At 47.3% G+C, this 15,131-nt stretch overlaps 1 protein-coding gene across 3 annotated transcripts in view; it reads right to left on the bottom strand.

Moving 5' to 3' along the window:
- Positions 1-5,967: 5,967 nt before the first annotated feature.
- LOC120721385 (plakophilin-3-like) overlaps positions 5,968-15,131 on the bottom strand; it is a 24,289-nt gene continuing 15,125 nt past the window's right edge. For 2 of the 3 annotated variants that reach the window (XM_040011670.1, XM_040011672.1), the window contains exons 7-13: positions 14,530-14,638; positions 13,331-13,495; positions 12,015-12,185; positions 11,780-11,933; positions 11,444-11,639; positions 11,114-11,201; positions 5,968-6,982 (exon numbers count right to left, since the gene is read on the bottom strand). In XM_040011670.1, coding sequence (XP_039867604.1) covers positions 6,941-6,982; positions 11,114-11,201; positions 11,444-11,639; positions 11,780-11,933; positions 12,015-12,185; positions 13,331-13,495; positions 14,530-14,638 — 925 coding nt within the window. In that variant the 3' untranslated portion in view covers positions 5,968-6,940. The remainder of the gene's footprint in view (positions 6,983-11,113; positions 11,202-11,443; positions 11,640-11,779; positions 11,934-12,014; positions 12,186-13,330; positions 13,496-14,529; positions 14,639-15,131) is intronic. The other variant, XM_040011671.1, reaches the window with a different exon arrangement.

The raw sequence follows: 15,131 nt of genomic DNA, 5'->3' as shown, positions 1-15,131 counted from the left end.
ATCACTGCAGTAACGTGTAAACACAGTTTAAAGGTTGCAGCTCTGAGGCTTGTCTGTACAAAGTGAGGCCGTGCTGCTGTTGGCACAGTTCACAGCTCAGACCCACAGAGCACATGGAGAGCGCTCCAACACGGTGAACAGACTGAAGCTTCTGTGGGCCGTTTCTCCTCAGCAACGACTCTTTCAATTTTACTACAACCCTCATTCAACCATTCACACACACACACACACACACACACACACACACACACACACACACAGTTTCTAATATGCTCGTTAAATATTTGGGGGAAATGTGAGGTGGGTGAAACCTGCGTGCTATCGCTCCGTCAGGTTATTCCCGGAGATTTCTGTGTTTGCTTTTTCACCCACATGATCCAAACAGCTCTCGCGCAGCAATCAAAGCCTGAACTTGTAAGAACCGGTTAAACAAAGCGATAACGATGCGGAACAGTGGCGTTTACCAAAACAGCTCCAGGTGGTGTCTGTGGGCTGAAAGGTGCGTAACATCCACTCTGGGGACTTTTCTGAGCCTGGGCACATCTGAAGGAAAGACCAGTTTGTGCCAATAACCTACTTTAATGGTTCCAGTGAAACTGTCCAGTCTAACCTCCCTGCCTTCCTCAGACGGCTGCCCGGTCCTCTCTGTACGAGTGTAGAACTCGACCTTATAAATGCCCTTGAGGTGTCATTTGGCACAATATTAAACTGAATATAACTGAGCTGAGCAGCTGTTGTCCACAGTTCCCAGCTTCATGGCACAGCTGACATTTATCAGCCGTTTTCAGGAAAATGAAACGTCTCTTAGTTCAGTGAGAAACTCGACCGTCTGAAGAGTGTGGAGCAGGCGAGCCTCAGCACAGCCTGAGTGTGAATGTTTTAATAGCACTGAATTTGATCTATAAGCAGTGAAAATATGCGTTTCTGCAACATTTGTGCAATAAAGTTGTAAAACTTTATAACACAGCCTCTGCAGTGAAACTGAATTATAGTGTTTTTTTTATTTCAATGCAAATTATTTAACTACAAATACATAAATGTAGAATTTTTTTTATTTATCACATTTAGATCGGTGAAATAAAACATTTGAATTAAGGAACATCCATCATAAAACATAACGAACGATGTAAAACAATAATGAAAAATATGTAAAAAGTTATAATCCCCATAATACGCCCCAAAAATACAACGTAAGACGGGGAAATATTGATTCTCCATGAAATTAAAAAATAACATTATTTAAACTGACTTACAGACTGCTTCAGTATACTTACAATATAAAGATCAGTTTCTATAGTAATCTGATACAGTTCTGTTTAATAAGGAGGCTTTACTGAAACCAAGAGGATCCAGCCTCTGACATGTGGTTAATACTACAGTTTGTAAAAATCCAGAAACACTAAAACAGCCGTACACGTAACATGAACTCTGACCTCCTGCAGAGCCACACTTCCACTGATCCTCCCCATGTGAATAGATCAGAATAGATCTTTGTTACAAACTGGTATTCCCCTGAGACTTTGTAGTGAGAAATAAAAATAGTTCGTGGGCTGAGGCTGACGAGCGGTAAAATCGGAGCTGAGGCTGCGATCGAACCGTCAAACCGGTTTGTCTGTTTCTGGAACAGCTGGATGACTAAACGGTGCAAAGCTGGAAGGAACCAGGAGGAAGAATTAGCTGCAGATTTACTCCGACAGTCTAACTGTGCTTTATTGAAACCAATTAAACCTTTCACACCGTTAAACTGGGCCAAACTGGGAGCCAGGGGTGTCAAACATGAGGTCCCCGGGCCTTATGTTTGACACCCCTGCACGTGCTGCACGTGGCCCTCCCTGCTCTGCACAGCTGTACAGATGCAGATGATGATGTTACAAAAAAATAAAAATAATTCCTGCATGTGGGAAACGGACGACATGGCAACACGCCATCAAAGGTAACGGGAGTGGGTTTACTGCCGTGGACTACTTTCAAACAGGAAATGACGGATATTCAACGTCAGCTTATAAAGTTTACATGAATATAGTTTTTACAGCAGTTACGCGTGTGCTTCGTTAGTTTCCTCTGTAAATATTTACACATGAGCTCAGTGTTATTGCTCTCATTGCACTGTGTGTGTGTGTGTGTGTGTGCGTGTGTGTGTGTCTGTGTGTGTGTGTGTGTGTGTGTGTGTGTGTGTGATGGATGCACGTTCACCAGCGAGGCTCCTGCGCAGCACCAAAGGTGAACAGCGGCTCTGTGCACGCTGCTGAAAACACGAGCACATATAATAAGCACTGAGATTTCTGATAAACGAGAAGGAAACGATGACAGCGACAGTTTTACAAACATGTGGTCAGCAGCTCTCACACTCCTTCACTTCTTCTTTCCCAAAGAAGATTTCAACACAAAGGAAATCAAACGTGTAACTTTGTTCCAGAGAAAAACGAGCTTCTCCTTCAACCCAGCGTTGCTTTCTTTCTTTGGAATGAGTTGTAGGCTGCATATTTGCATATATTTATCAGCCACGCTGGCATTGCTGGCAGCACTGCAGGCGGCAGCAGCAGCGCGCACTTTTACTGACGACCATCATCAGTAAACTTCTGTCAACAAAATTCTACTTTTCTACAGAAAGCCTTTTATTCTGAAAGGCAGGGACAGGAAGAGAGACGCGTGGAAGGGTGTAAAGCGTCGAGGGTCACTTGCAGCCCACTGTGATCTGAAGTGAAAGCGGCCTGCTGTCAGTGTGACAGTTTCACCACACGTTTGATTCCTGAGGTGTCAGAATAAGAAAAACAAGTTTCCAACATTTCTACACAGGAAAGAAATCTGTCAGCACGACTGCAGGAAACGTTTACAATGACAGGAAGCTGGCAGCTGATTGGCCAGGCTGTCCTCTAAACATAAAGTTTATTGTTTCATTTACATATGGATGTTTTTCTTTATGTGGATAATTGTGAAAAACAGACATTTCTCATGTGACCTATGTGTGACCTGACGTGCATCTCCTGATAAATCTGTAACTACATGATGGCTCGACGGAGCCGCAACGCTTGACGGGGCGGTTTCTCCTCTGGGTGTAAATAAAACTATATGATCCACAGTCCTGTAATAATAACGGGGCGATCGTGGCTCAAGAGTTGGGCGTTCGTCTTGTAATTGGAAGGTTGCCGGTTCGAGCCCCGGCTCCGACAGTCTCGGTCGTTGTGTCTTTGGGCAAGACACTTCACCCGTTACCTACTGGTGGTGGCCAGAGGGCCCAGTGGCGCCAGTATCCGGCAGCCTCGCCTCTGTCAGTGCGCCCCAGGGCATCTGTGGCTACAATATAGCTGCCATCACCAGCGTGTGAATGTGTGGATGATTGTGTAAAGCTTTTTGGTCCTTAGGACCAAGTAAAGCGCTACAGACCATTTACCAATCCTGCCCTCAAAGTCCTCGTACTAATGAGGGGGTCATATATACAGTTGATTCACTGCAGTGTTACTTCAAATTGGATGTGAGCCACCGTTTATTCGCCTCCTAATGTCAGTCTATGTTTTCATTTCTGGGAGAACTTTCTGATTGAAACCGCCTGCTGAGGCACGAGGACGTCCTGATGTCTGAGGCCGAGAGGCTGACAGTAGGAACAGAGGCTCGGTGAAGTTGTGCAGCTGCACCGAGCGACGTGCAGATCACTCCTGGATGCAGTCGCGCCTTTGAAGCAATCCTGCAGGGATGTTGCACCAACAGGCTGATGAAGTTTCTGCCTGATTCTTTGGAAAGTGGAGCAATGCCGTGTACGATTTCAACAGGTGGCATTTACAATAACGGCTCTCCAGCTGGTGATTTATTTCAGTGACGTCCTGGTCTCTGACTGAGGCCACAACGTCTCAGAACAAACACTCGGGCTCCGTGAGTCTCTACCGCGGTAAAGTGAGCCGTCATTTGTGAGCCGCGGTCAAGCCAGCCGCCTCTTATCCGCCGCATAAATATCCTTGCGCTTTTACACCAGTCTTTACGGTAGCGCCTTTTCGCTTTATATGCCGATTGAAAGCCTATACCCGCGCACACATGCACGCGCGCGAATATATACTTCTTGATGGATGCAAACTGCATTTCGTTGCCTTGTACCTGTGACATGTGCAATGACAATAAAGTCGAATTCTATTCTATTCTATTCTATTCTATATTAATTCAGAAGACAAACACCCGTCTCTGCTTTTGAGATTAGCATTAAAACCCTCAGTTTTGACAAATAATACAGTTATAGTGGATCAGGTGACCCTGAATCTTCCCTTATTTGTGCTGCAATAAGCCTAGGCTCTTGCTGGCTTCCCATCATGTATGAATTTTTTCCTTCTTTGCTCGTTCTGTGTTTATACACCTCTCTGCATTTAATCATTAGTTAGTATGTATCTCTTGCACAGTGTATATGTTTTCCTGTCTCCTTTTCGTCAACCTCAGCCAGTCACAGTAGATGGCTGTCTCTCCTTGAGCCTGTTTCTGCCAGATGTTTCTACACAGAAGTCAGACAGCAGTGCCGGCTTGACACCAGATCCAGGCAAGACCCGTCTGCTATGTGGGACGACTTGTTCTTTTGGTGTTTTAGTTGTGGATTATGTTTGGGCTGTGTCTCTTGCCCTTTCAGTATTGTTTTCTTGTGCTTCTAAGTGTCCCTTTGTTTCTTTTTAGGTTATGTAGTATGGGTTAGAGATATTTTGTATGTTGTTTTTGTTTAATAAATCCGCCTTTTGGATTATTCCCTGATGTGCCTGAGTTCTGTTATTTAGTGTCACTTTGAAAGGACACACATCCAGCATTGACATATAATTGTTCTTTCAATTTTTGATAAAGATTACAGTGAATTGAGATGAAACTTGGCACACAGGTACAGTAGGTGTCCCAGAGGAGGGATGTGTTGAAAGTTGGACCTCAACTACTCAGGATGATTTTTAATGAATTTCTGAAATTTCCATAATTGTATTGACTGTATCGGGCTGTTTCATTTAAATTTGTGTGCGCGCGTGCGCGTGCGACTGTTCGCGCGCGTGCATGTGTGCGCGGGTATAGGCTTTCAATCGGCACATAAAGCGAAAAGGCGCTACCGTAAAGACTGGTGTAAAAGCGCAAGGATATTTATGCGGCGGATAAGAGGCGGCTGGCTTGACCGCGGCTCACAAATGACGGCTCACTTTACCGCGGTGAGTCTCTGCAGGTGGACGGACGTCTAAACGCTCCTATTGGTGGAACCGTTCTGCTCTGTCAGTGTCTGATCCTCCCCTTAACTGTAACAGGCTGTGACTCATTCACAGGTGAAGGACGTCCTGCCCTAAACGGAACTATGACAACAAGCCCTTCTATCAAAAACACGTTGAACGTTTTCAGGAGAAAAGTGTTCACATCCTGAAATTTACAGTTTTGTTCTTTGTTCATTCGTTGTGGGTGAGCTCGAGGGCGCCCCCTATGGTGCAACACTCGCCCTGTGTTCCTCCTGTGCGCGGTTTTAACAGCAGGGGTAAAACCCACGTCGCGTCATGTGTGAAAATGCTTCTGTAGGTGAGACTGGTTATGTTTGCTAATGCTAATAATCACTGGGATTTATATCAGCTGCACGCAGAGTGAAGCAGCAGGGCTGAGATGCAGTAAACAGCACCACCTGTGGGTGGTGTCAGGAAACGACACACTCCATAAACATGCCCTCTATAGTCTGACTGTGATGTGGAGCACACTTACATGAATCACTGTGACTTTAGCAGCATAATGTTTCCATCTCAGGGAACTCTTGTTCCACTGTGGGTGGTCTCAGAGTGGACAGCTCCCACGCCGGCTGTTGTGCTGGATGTTCATACATGACCTGCTGGGGAAACACGATCGCAGATGTTTCTCACGGCGGGAATGAGCCGGGCGAGGCTGCGTTCTCTGGCCACACCTCCTCAAAAACAATGTTTGCACTGTGCTCGTTTCAGCAGCAGCTTCTAACACGGCCGGCCGAATAAGAACCATCCAGAGAACTTCTGTTAATGCACAGTATTTATTGACACAGTTTAGAAACATCCACGCATTTGTTCGTTCATGGTTTACAAACCAACCAACCAACCAGCAATCGTTGTTAATCTTCATTTCAGATACAGGAGTTAAAGTATTCACTTCAGTTTTATTACCTTTTATTAACAGTTAGAAAATGTTCCTACACACGAAATCATGACGTCTACATTGCGAGATCTGCTCGCGGCGCGAGATCTGCTCACAGCTTTCCAACAAAATCATCCCAACAGCCGTCGCCCACGGAAACAAGTCAGGCTAAACTAAACCGAATCATCCTTTAACCTCTAAGCACGCCCCAGGTCGCCGCTCACCTGCCAAAACGCACCTGTGAGACGTCGTTAGAGTCTGAAGATCTGACCTTTGGATTAAAAAAGTAATGAGTGAGTGGTGACCTGCAGGTCTTCAACGGTGTGTTCACAACAAACGTGGAGCGTGATTACATACAAAGTTCATGCAATGAGGCAAGTTCATGCTGGGCGATACAAATGGGGGCGAATCTGCCTTCACACGAGATAGCCGGGATTCTCCTCCAGCGCCACGTGGACGCCGACTGAACCATCGGCATCACAGGGGTGAATGCTCCAGTTTCCACGGTGACTGCAGTCACATGAGGTGAAACCTTCATGTTTGATGTGAACACACCCTAAAAGGCACGCATGTGCATCAATATTTACAACGGTAAGTGAACGCATCGGCAACCAAAGCTAAACTCTACGAGCACCGCACGTAACGCGAACACGTCCAAGCGCGTGGAGTCGGACTCTGACGTGTGTCCGTGTCGAGCTTCCCGTCAGACTCTCTGCGGCTGAGCGAACGCACAGCTGCCAAAGGCCACGTGCGTTTGCGCGGCTCCGGGTCGCTATCGCCTTCCTGGAAGTCGGTCGCAGTCACGTAACGGGTTCGGTCAACTTCGTCTTGGTCCCGAGGTCAAACGCTGAGCCTAGAAGGATCCGTCTGCGAAGTCTCGTTTGCCGAATCCTTTCTGGAAAAAGACACAAACAGAAACTCACCCAGTGTCCCCACAGAGCGACTCGACCGTCATCATCATCGTTCGTAATACAAAAAACGTCCCAGTTTTACTTTGGATGTTTGCATGACTTCACCCGCTGCCCCCTGCTGGACACCAGCCTGCAGATGTTTGTCTCACACTCAGCTCACTTTTATTTACACAGCAACAGTCGCCTCAAGGCGCTGTAAGGTCGACCCTACAATAATACATACAGAGAAAAACCCAACAATCACATGACCCCCTATGAGCAGCACTTTGGCGACCAGCCTCAGGGAGGGGCGGGGCCATCTGCTGCGACCGGCTGGAGTGAGCGGGCTGGCACCGCTCGTCTTCACATCCACGGATTATCAGCGGGATTCAACTCTCTGCAGGCCGCTCGGTGAAGCTCACTTTGGTGTTTGGAGGAGCAGCAGCGCATGTTGGGTCATGTTGGTGGCGATGCTGGTGTTTGGGGCGCAGCCTCGCCCTCCTTTCTTTGAACCTAAGCAGCGTCTCTGACCAAAGGGCGCTCCCGGTCTGCAGGATGTTCCTCAGGCTGTCCTCAGCATACTTCAGTCTGTGTTTTAGTCTCGTGCTTCCTGGTGTGCAGGTGATGTCACTACATCGGCTCAGTGAAGTTAGTGTTTAGACTCTCACTGGTTTTCTCTCCAAGCCTCTGAAATCTTTGCTTCCTGTCTCTGCAGGCTTCTTCTGTGAGCACCGACTGTTTCTCTCAAGTCTGGACTTTTGTTTTTAGCCTGATGTTTTCTCAGTGACAGCTCGAACCCCGCTGAAGTCTTTTATTCTGAAGAGAACCCTCAGCTTCCACTGGAGCATTACAGAGTGAAAGCACATCACTGCACAGCAGTGGTTTGAGCCGTGCTCCAATAAAAGCTCAGTGTCTCAGAGGGTGACAGTAATAATAACACAGACTCTGGTCATGTTTAGAAATCATTCTGTAATTTGTGCTAAAACAAAATTATTTATGTTTGATGAAGAAAACGCTGTGATTAAAAGAATCTTTGGAGGAGGGTAAAACTCAGTCCTGCTCTGCCCTCTAGTGGGCGACTACGTGCCCACACCTACCCACCCAACACAGCTGATGTCGCAACAGAGACACACCCACAGTTTACAGCATGAATTCCTCTTTTTTTACCGCGTACGAGTACAAATACTTAAAGTACTTCAGTGTAGGGTGAGCAGAACACGCGAGTACTACAGGAGCTTTTAGAGGAAATGAAGAATAAGCAGCAGGTCCAGAGTAGAGTACGACTAACACTGAGCCGATCAGGCGGTAAGATCCTGCAGTGCAGCTTAAAAATCATCAAAGAAGTGATGAAAGATGCTGCAACCGTGAATCGTTAAAAGATGAAGTGTCTGAAGACGCAGCTCAGTGGAATTACAGCCTGTAGCTCACTCCACAGGCCGTCGCTCCACTGCTGCAGCGCCGTGCAGGGCGGGTTCCTGCGTCGCCCACAGACAGACGCCCACACGAAGCCTCGCTGTGTGATGGTGAAATGTCCCTCGGACCTCAGAACTCACAGACCTACAAACGTCAGCCCACAGCAGCTTCAGTCCACAGCAGCTTCAGTCCACAGCAGCTTCAGCCCACAGCAGCTTCAGTCCACAGCAGCACTATTATAAGCGATGTGGAGAGGAGCAGCTTCTGAAGGCTCTGTGATCTATCAGGAATTTTGAGCGTTATCCTGACGTGGACATCGGCACAATGCCACGTAGCCGTGCACGGTGTACTTTTGAAGGACTCGAAGTTTAGATTTTCTGTCATAAACTAAAGTGTCTGTGTGTGTCCCTGTGTGTGTCCCTGTGTGTGTCCTTGTGTGTGTCCCTGTGTGTGTCACTGTGTGTGTCCTTGTGTGTGTCACTGTGTGTGTCCTTGTGTGTGTCCCTGTGTGTGTCACTGAACTTTAGCTGTGCTCCAGGTTCCTCTGCAGCCGTCTCCTGGTCGCCTGCTGCAGGCTCAGAAGAATGAAGGAGCCCATGTATCTGTCAGCCTTCATCAGGCGCTCGGAGCCGTTTCCACAGCGCAGCACCATAAACTCAGAGAAGTTGCACAATAAACGGAGCCTGGGCTATAAAAGCTGGGCCGCCACACTCAGCGTTACCTAACAAAGCTGTTTGTCGACAGTTTGACTGCAGAGAAAAAGTTTCACCATCTGTAAACCAGAAATATTCATCCTGTCATTTTGTTTCTGCACAGTTGTGTTCCAGATGTGTTATCTGCACAACTGGGTTTGTGTGAAAGTGCAGGGAGATAAAGGCCTGGGTTTGTTTGTGCTGCGCGGATTTACGGGAGGAGGACCGCCAAGTTCACCTCAGCAGAGACACAGAGGCGAACCCAAAATGTCTGAGCCAGATTCTCCACATTCCTGCTGCAGCTCGGCAGACACGAGGAAAGGATTCTCACAGCAGGAGCGGGTGGGGGGTCTGCTAATGCCTCCACAGAAGGAGGGGAGGCTACAGACAGACTCGCATTTAGCTTTTCATCATCATCATCATCATGTGGTGTTCTGGGGCAGAGTGAGCCCCTGCCAGCCCAATCATTTACAAGTTTAATTTCATTTTTAGTTCAGAGACGGAGTTTAGCAAGTCTCCAGTCTGACTGCTGCTTACTTCAGAGAAAATATTTGCTTTTGCAGAACTTCCAGATAAGCACGTCCACAGACTAATGAGGGCCAGGCTCGGGTGCAGAGCAGAGGAGGGAGGCAGCGAGGAAGAGGAGTTACGAGAAGTGGAGGTCAAGTGAGATAAAAAACAGATGCAGACGAGAAAACCATCTGGTGGAAACAAACGGAGCACAATGACAGCCCACGCCCACAGCTTCTCCCCAGCTCAGGCTGCAGGAAATAAAACAGCAGGACGGGTTCAGGCTCTTTGACTTAAACATAGCTGCAACCAGAAATGTGACAAAGGCTCCCAAAGTGACCACAAGCACGCCGCCTCCGTCTTCACCTCGACGACACGTTTGAGACCCGTCCTGTTCGCCCTCACTCTGCTGCTTCAGCCTTTGAGGATGAAGACGCAGAGAGAGAAACCTGGTGAATGTGGTGCTGGTTTGTTTTTGGCACAGCGGCTCGCTGCTTGTGCCAAAGCGAGTCCCGCTGCAGCGTCCTCACACACACGTGATCCTGATGCGTTATTGTCACACTCGTAAGCGGTGCGTGCTTGATGTCTCTGCATTATCGCTCAATCATCCAGGTAAGGAAATCCAAACAGGCTGAGTCTGTTCATCTGGATGTTTGCAGCTGACTGCAGGTTTCCAACCTTATAAACAGGACATTTACACAATGACTGAAACAATGGCCTATGAGGTCATGACCATTAACATGTAAATTGACCAATTGGCCATGAGTCCCATTCACAGAGAGTTGGGGAACGGCTGCAATCACAGCATTGTAAGATGGTGACAGATGTACCCTTAGGCCCCCTCCTCGATTCAGAGATGGTCTCCTTGACTCCGCCCTCAAACCAGCGTTCCTCCCTGTCCAGGATGTGTACATCCTCATCACTGAGTCCTGATGCTCCTGATGCTCCTGACACATAAGGGCTCACTAAAGGTTTTCAGGCAGCAGTTGTCCTTCTTCTCGTCTTTAGGAGCCTTCAGGCTGATCAACAGTCTCTGGTTGCTGATCAATGGTGAGGAGTGTTTGTCAGCCTGGCTACAGAGCTGAAGAGAAACCTGGGCTTGTTCTTATTTTCTTCAATCAGTGATGAATAGTAAGATGTTGTGGCTTTGCGGAGGGCTTTCTTATAAAGCAGCAAACTATTTCTCCAGGCTAAATGATGATCCTCTAAATCTGTGACACGCTGTTTCCTCTCCAGCTTACGAGTCATCTGCTTTAGGCAACGTGTTTGAGAATTATACCACGGAGTCAGGTACTTCTGATTTGTCACAGGAGCTACAGTTGTACGCAGTGAGGAGGTCAAATGATTGACAAGATAAGATGATAACAGCAGGTGACTTATATCCTCAAACTCAGTTGCAGCACTTTCAGAAAAACATCTACTGTGACGAAATCTACTCCCCGCTGCTGGAAATAATTAGCGGGTGAATCAACAGAGAGTGTGTTCTGGATGAAGCATGTGAAGATTACACATGAAACTCACCAGTCTGTAGTCTCTGTGCAGCTTCTTGTACTGGAACATGTTGCAGAGGACGGTCGAGGCTGCTCGGGCAGCTTTTTGACTCCCGGAGCTAAAAGTGAAGGACAGCAGAGAGTGAGAGAGGACAGGCGGAAATACCAGAGCAGCAGGGACGAGCTTCATCACAAACATGCCCCGCAATGTGAAGGAAAGGTTATAACAGACATGTGAAGTCCTAAACAGGAAACAAAGGTCGCAGAGGGGTCACAGCTTTGTTTCAGCAGAAACATGAAGAGTCTGAAGAGAAACGGCGGCAGAGCCGGCGACAGCGACCATCAGCGCGACTACACGTACCTGCTGTCGTGGGACGTCTTGATGCCCACCAGTTTGGGGATGCCGTTGAAGTGACAGACGTCGCGGGCTGCCGAGGAGCTGCAGGTGACCAGGTGGTTGAGGGCTCCGCAGAGGTTGACCACCACGTCGCTGGATGGCGTTTTCTGCAGGCCGTCTGCGGGAAGCTTGGACACCAGAAGCCCCACCATGTTCTTAGCTGCCACGACACAGAAGAAGGACTTGAATAAGAAAGACTCTGGAGTGGACCTGGACCTTGGGGTCCAGAGAACGGGAAAAAGGCGGATGCACTGAAACCCCTTGAAAGCAGAGCTGCACCTGTCCCAGCAGGGCTCTTACCCATGTGCTGTTTGTCGGTGGCGTGCCGGGTCAGATTCCTCAGCAGGCCGCTCAGAGGCCTGAGCTCCGTGTCGCTGATGGTGTCCAGCCGGTCCAGGAGGATGGGAAGCATCCGCTCCTTCTCTATAATCACCATGCTCAGCACGGACGCCCACTAACAGAGAGGAGCAAAGGTCACGTGAGCCTGCAGAGACCGCACCTCGCATTAAAGCTGACGATCGGGACGAGGCGTTACCCTGGCATCTCCCGCGGTGATGTTCTGCAGGGCTCCGATGGCGGCCTCGCGGTTGCAGGAACTGTAGTCGCTGTTCTGCAGGATGAGCTTGTAGAGCCCCACCACCTTCGGGTGCCACAGCCACTCGGACCCTTTAGGCTGAGACAGGGTGGGCAGGTTCTGGTGATTCTGCTGCGGACGAAGAGAGAAATCAAGTACAAATACAGAATTTGGGGTCAAAAGTAGCAAAAATATATAAAACAAAAAGTTGATTTATTCAAATAATTCATAATTGAAGAAAATCTGCTGAGTGTAAACTCAACGTAAAACTAAACCAAACCAAACCAAACCATGCTAAACCAAGCTAAGCTAAACAAAACTAAACTAAACCAAAAGAAACTAAACCAAGCTAAGCTAAACCAAGCTAAACCAAGCTAAGCTAAGCTAAACTAAACCAAAAGAAACTAAACCAGACTAAGCTAAACCAAGCTAAGCTAAACCAAGCTAAACCAAACCAAGCTAAGCTAAACCAAGCTAAGCTAAACCAAGCTAAACTAAACCAAGCCAAGCTAAACCAAGCTAATTAAACCAAGCTAAACCAAACTAAGCTAAACCAAACTAAACCAAGCTAAGCTAAGCTAAACCAAACCAATCTAAGCTAAACCAAGCTAAGCTAAACCAAGCTAAACCAAACCAAGCTAAGCTAAACCAAGCTAAACTAAACCAAGCCAAGCTAAACCAAGCTAATTAAACCAAGCTAAACTAAACTAAACTAAACCAAAAGAAACTAAACTAAACCAGACTAAACTAAACCAAGCTAAGCTAAACCAAGCTAAACTAAACCAAGCTAAGCTAAACTAAACTAAACTAAACCAAAAGAAACTAAACCAGACTAAGCTAAACCAAGCTAAGCTAAACCAAGCTAAACTAAACTAAACCAGACTAAGCTAAACCAAGCTAAACTAAACCAAACTAAACTAAACCAGACTAAACAAACCTAACATTAAACAAAACTACTTTCACGAGTTACAGTAGCACTTGTTTGCAGACTTTGTACTAAATTGATAAACTGTGAGAATCAAGTTGAGTCGTTCAATAAAAACTAAGATTGTTATGAATTTATCTTTCAGGCGCTCGTGTGATTAAACTGCTTACGTCTGTCTGCTGCTTAGTTTTCCAGTTTCACATTTAAGTTCGATTTTAAACGAACACATTACTATGAAATCTAGCAGACCGTAGCTACTCTAATGTGCAGAAGGTTTTTGGAGGTGATGGGGATCCAGGCACAGAGCACCACACGGGTGGATAACACCAGCACCCTCTCCTCCTGCTCGTACCTCCACGTTCTTCTTGCTGTACAGAGTGAAGCAGCCGATGGTCTCGATCTCTCTGTGGGCAGAAGCTCTCGACGGGCCCTCGAGGCGGAGCTGGACTGAAGGGGGAAGCTCCGAGTACAGCTGATAGGACAGATTTCTCATCACGCACAGGGAGTTCTCCAAACCCTGAACACGCAGACAGGAAATAAAAAATGGATATCAGTTAAAAGAGCGACCGAAACAAACGGGCTCAAAGCAGCGAGTCTTAGTCACCGTGCCGACTCTGATGAGCTTCAGACACTAAAAGCACAGAAAGAAGTCTGAACCCTTTTCACACGCGACCCAAACCACCGCACCATTAATAACGTGGAGAGTCGCCACCATCGAAAACTGGGAATGACTGAGGATTCTGTCGCCCTCGTCCTTGAAGCTCGCACATCACGATATCCCGTTTCAGTCGCTCCCGCCCCCGCTCTGACCCGAGGACAGACAAAATCTATTTTTATTAACCAGCTGTTTTCTTTCTCCCAGCCTTCTTTATGATGCACTGCTGCAGTTTTACATCTTTGCACTTTTTAACAACAGCACAGAGATGATTTCAGAGGAATAACTGGAATACTGGCCACACTAAAAATAGAACAAAGACATACAGGAAATGTCTTCAGTTTTATTCATTTAGCGACACATTCCAGCACAACCAGCCCGAGGACACTTTGGGAAATCCGTTGAGTGGGACGGCGGTGAGTCAGCGACTTCCTGACAAACACCAGTCCAGACTGCACCAGGCCCACTCGTCACTTTAGTAGGTGAAACTAAGAGCTGAGAGTAAAATCAGCCTGATACTAACGCAGCAGGCAAACACGATGAAGACGAGCAGATGATCTCGAAGGTCGGCCAAAGTGAACTCTGGTTTTGGTTTCTATCGACCGGCTCTCAGATCTGTGGGATCACTCCTCGTTTATACAAGTTTAGAAGTAAAGCCTCTACAGTCATGCACAGTTCAGAGTCCTGATGCTGAAACTGTGACGCGAGGCAGCGATGAATCAGAGCAAACGTGCACGCTTTACACTCCAGGTTAACCTCAGTGAGACTTGAGCTGGTTACTGTTCTGCTGTAAATGACAAACCACGTCTCCGGCGTCTGTGGTTTGTGCTCACGGCTCCAGACGTTTTAAAGCGCCTGCACTCAGACATCATTATCCACGCGCCTCTGTGGCTCACCTTCTCGTCGCCCTGTTCTTCCTGCTGGATGTAGGTCACCAGAGAGTCCACGAGGCCGGGCATTTCTCTCATCTTCTGCCTCGTTCTCTCGTTCACGGAGCTCAGGTTCCTGTCGGAGCAACACAGACGGAGACATTCAACCCGACCAAATCCTTCACTTACATCAAACATTACTACAATGAAACAAAGGCAGCTGCTGCTCTGTGCGACTGCATTATGTGACGTTACTTTAAATAAACATCCATTCAGTTCATCTTTTATTTCCTTGAAATGACGCATCAGAGCCTAATTGAGGTTAAAATCCTTCTAGGAACCAGTCTCACTGTCATTAAGCAGCTCTGGGCAGTTATTTTGAAGCATTATCTAAATTTACTTTAATTTCCATGTGCACAAAACCGTCCAGTCTGAGTGAAACCTCTGAAAGGTTTGCAGACTTTGTACTAAAAGGATGAAAGAAGCAGCTTTCTCCCTCCAGTGAAACGTCTTCCACCTTCTTTGCTGTTGCTGATCTCTTCACTCTGAGTGAAAGAGCGTCTCTTGGTCCACGCCTGGACGACATTATATTGACCGAGGCTGTGTTCACTCTGCATGCTGAGACGGCC

Source organism: Simochromis diagramma, unplaced genomic scaffold (assembly GCF_900408965.1).
Source record: "Simochromis diagramma unplaced genomic scaffold, fSimDia1.1 OVJJ01000603.1, whole genome shotgun sequence".
Taxonomy (NCBI): Eukaryota; Metazoa; Chordata; class Actinopteri; order Cichliformes; family Cichlidae; genus Simochromis; species Simochromis diagramma.
Note: the sequence above shows the minus strand (reverse complement) of the source record. Positions and strands in the feature narration are given on the sequence as shown.